Source organism: Mizuhopecten yessoensis, unplaced genomic scaffold (assembly GCF_002113885.1).
Source record: "Mizuhopecten yessoensis strain PY_sf001 unplaced genomic scaffold, ASM211388v2 scaffold489, whole genome shotgun sequence".
NCBI classification, from domain to species: domain Eukaryota; kingdom Metazoa; phylum Mollusca; class Bivalvia; order Pectinida; family Pectinidae; genus Mizuhopecten; species Mizuhopecten yessoensis.
Genome location: NW_018403572.1, coordinates 98,598 through 101,428, shown reverse-complemented (window position 1 = coordinate 101,428; position 2,831 = coordinate 98,598). Strand labels below are relative to the sequence as shown.

At 36.7% G+C, this 2,831-nt stretch overlaps 1 protein-coding gene across 1 annotated transcript in view; it reads left to right on the top strand.

Annotated features, from left to right (window-relative positions):
* Nucleotides 1–2,831, top strand: part of LOC110449923 (polycystic kidney disease protein 1-like 2) — a 141,469-nt gene that overhangs the window by 58,405 nt on the left and 80,233 nt on the right. The window contains exons 11-12 of the mRNA XM_021497099.1: nucleotides 695–834; nucleotides 1,662–1,851. Coding sequence (XP_021352774.1) covers nucleotides 695–834; nucleotides 1,662–1,851 — 330 coding nt within the window. The remainder of the gene's footprint in view (nucleotides 1–694; nucleotides 835–1,661; nucleotides 1,852–2,831) is intronic.

Here is a 2,831-nt window from a genome sequence, read left to right as displayed (position 1 = left end):
TTTATATAGGGAAATCACATTTTGGACCAACATTTGTTTAATTTCCATTGGAAGTAATTCAATTTGGGTTAGCATTATCAGTATTAGGTAGCAGTTTGATAATAAGCACATACCAGCTCTGACTGACCCCCAGGGGTTGATGGGTGGGGCCAAAAAGGGACGAATTTACTGAAATTTAAAAAAATCTTCTTCTCAAGACCCACATATGGTAGAATCAAATACTCCTCATAGATGGAAGGGTCTTAAGGTTTATGACCCTAGGGTCTCACGCCTACCCCCTGGGGAAGGAGTTGGGGGGGGGGGCGGCAAAATTTATTATGGTTTATAATGGCAAATGATACTTTGAATATAAAATTTTGAGCCAGCCCTACCCCCAAGGGCTGTAGGTTTGGGTCCAAAGGAGTCAGTGTGCTAAAATTTCTTTCATTTTCCTTGTTTAGAATCAGTGGTGCTAGTTTCAAATACTTTTTAGTCTTAAATCTGTATGCTAGATATTGAATAAGGTGGTTTTATTGTTTTTTTGTCACTTTGAATAATAATTCTGTTCATGTTAAAAACAAAATCAACTCTCTGTATAAATATATCAGGTGACCATTAAGGCCCATGGGCCTCTTGTTTCACTATGTGTCGCTCTGACAAATAAACATGTTTTATGATATACCACAGTGACCAATACATTGACATTGCATTTCAGTTGTAGGGGAAGGAGGCACAGCTAATTTCTCCGATGTTGTGTTACCTGGCGGACTCAGCCATGACAATTACAATACTAACATTACCATAGAAGTCACTGACAAATATAATGGCACTTCCTCGTATAATTTCCTTGTACTGGTATGTAGATAACAATTAAATTTACCTCAATATGGTTAAGTATGTGACTGTAAGAGCCTGTATAGAGTGCATGCTTGAGCAAACTTAATATCAAAGGATAATGTGTAGGCACCTGTAATACATCTCTAGCAGAAATATAAAGTTTGTTCAAGAGTGCGCTCTATGGTAGCTAAGAGAAAAACTAGGAGAAAATCTGTCAAAATTGACTGCAAATATTAACTGGTTAGCATCGCAGCCATAATTGAAAACACAAACAAATTTTTACATAATAGTACTGGGGAAGTATTTAAAATTAAAGAAACAGTCATTTGAAAGTTCTATTGAAGATTTTTGATTTTAATGGATTTGGGGGCCGAAAAAGGTCAAAACTATATATAGTCTTTTGTAAGAAAATTACAGTGGAGTTCTGTAGTGATTTTCCTGCGATGGGCCACTGACAGGATCCTAAAAAAACAGATGAAACTTAACACAATTATTCCGGACATCTGTCACTTAATTAAATTAAATCATAATTACATTCAAAGTCAAAATCACAGCTTAAGCATATATTATTAACATGGTCATCGAAAAATGTTCAACCAGAGCTAACAAAATACCTCCTTAACCAAGTAAACTGATTTCTGAATGCCACACATTATGTAAGAGTACAATTCTGCAAAGTTCTTCCTTTTATGGAGAGATGTGTCATTTATTAAAAAAAAGTCTTTGCTTTCAGGGAGGGTAGATATTTTATAACATACAGAGAGGCATATTTAATTTAACCTTGGTTACAGTTCCTTGTTGTCATCCATAGAGTCCCTCGTAACTTCAAACATTCATTGTGACAGGTGTACCCCTCTGTAACAGAGTACATAGACACCATCAACCAGCCTCCGGTCAGTACCTCTGGATGTGTGGTCAGTCCTCTAAGTGGATATACACTGATTACCAACTACACCGTGATCTGTAGTCAGTTTACAGATCTGGACCCTCCGTTGACATACTACCTCTATCACAAAGGCCAGACTTCAGACACAGGTTGATAATTAACATGCTACTAATTTACCATAACATAACGGTCCTACAGTATCACATGTCAGCTCTCTTTGTCAGGCACCGGCCAGGTGAAACTCGGGTCAGTCATCAAAATGTTATTTACCTGTTCTGTGATACCTTGAAGCTAAATTTAACCCATTGTTGACTAGTCTAACGGTCATTGTAATGCTGTGTAACCACGCATCGTAAAATCAAACATAATACTAATTAATTTGTTGAGAAATGTATATATACAGTGTTCCTTAGTCCATACGAGGGTTCCAGATTTTTTTTTTGTTTTGTAATATTGATCAACCAATTATACCAAATCGTACAGTTGTGCGCACCATGTGTGCATGATGTATGCATGACGTGCGCACACTATTTTTGGTGCATTGTGTGGTCACACAAATGTACTTATTAGGGCTTTTCACATTTTGTGAAAAGACCTATTGTTTTTGTTATGTTTTTATGTCACCTGAGACAAAGTCTCAAGTGACCTATTGCGATCGCCATTTGTCCGGTGTCGTGCGTCCGTAACAATTTATATTTTCGACTTCTCCAAAACCCCTGAACAAATTTCAATAAAAATTTGCAGAAACCTTCCATGGCCAAAGGTCAACCAAAATTGTGAATTATATGGTCCCCAACCCCCAGGGGCCTGAAGGGCAGGGCCAAAAAGGGTCAAATTGACTGAAAGGGCCTGTTTCCAGTAATGTTAATTCTCCATAGGAGCCTGCCCCCGTATAATTTCTTATCTAGCTCAACTACTGTTTTTTTCTTTTCCGAAGAATAATTTTACACCTTTCCGACACCCAGATTTCATAATTTCAGTGAAAATGTATTTTTATAAAGTTGTCAATTTCAGCATCAAAGACATAAGTTCGTAAATAAAAGAAGGTTATCTCGAAATTGTAATTCGCAACATAGTATAAATTTCTTTTGATAAATATTTCCAAAACATCGTGTTTATTCATAAAACA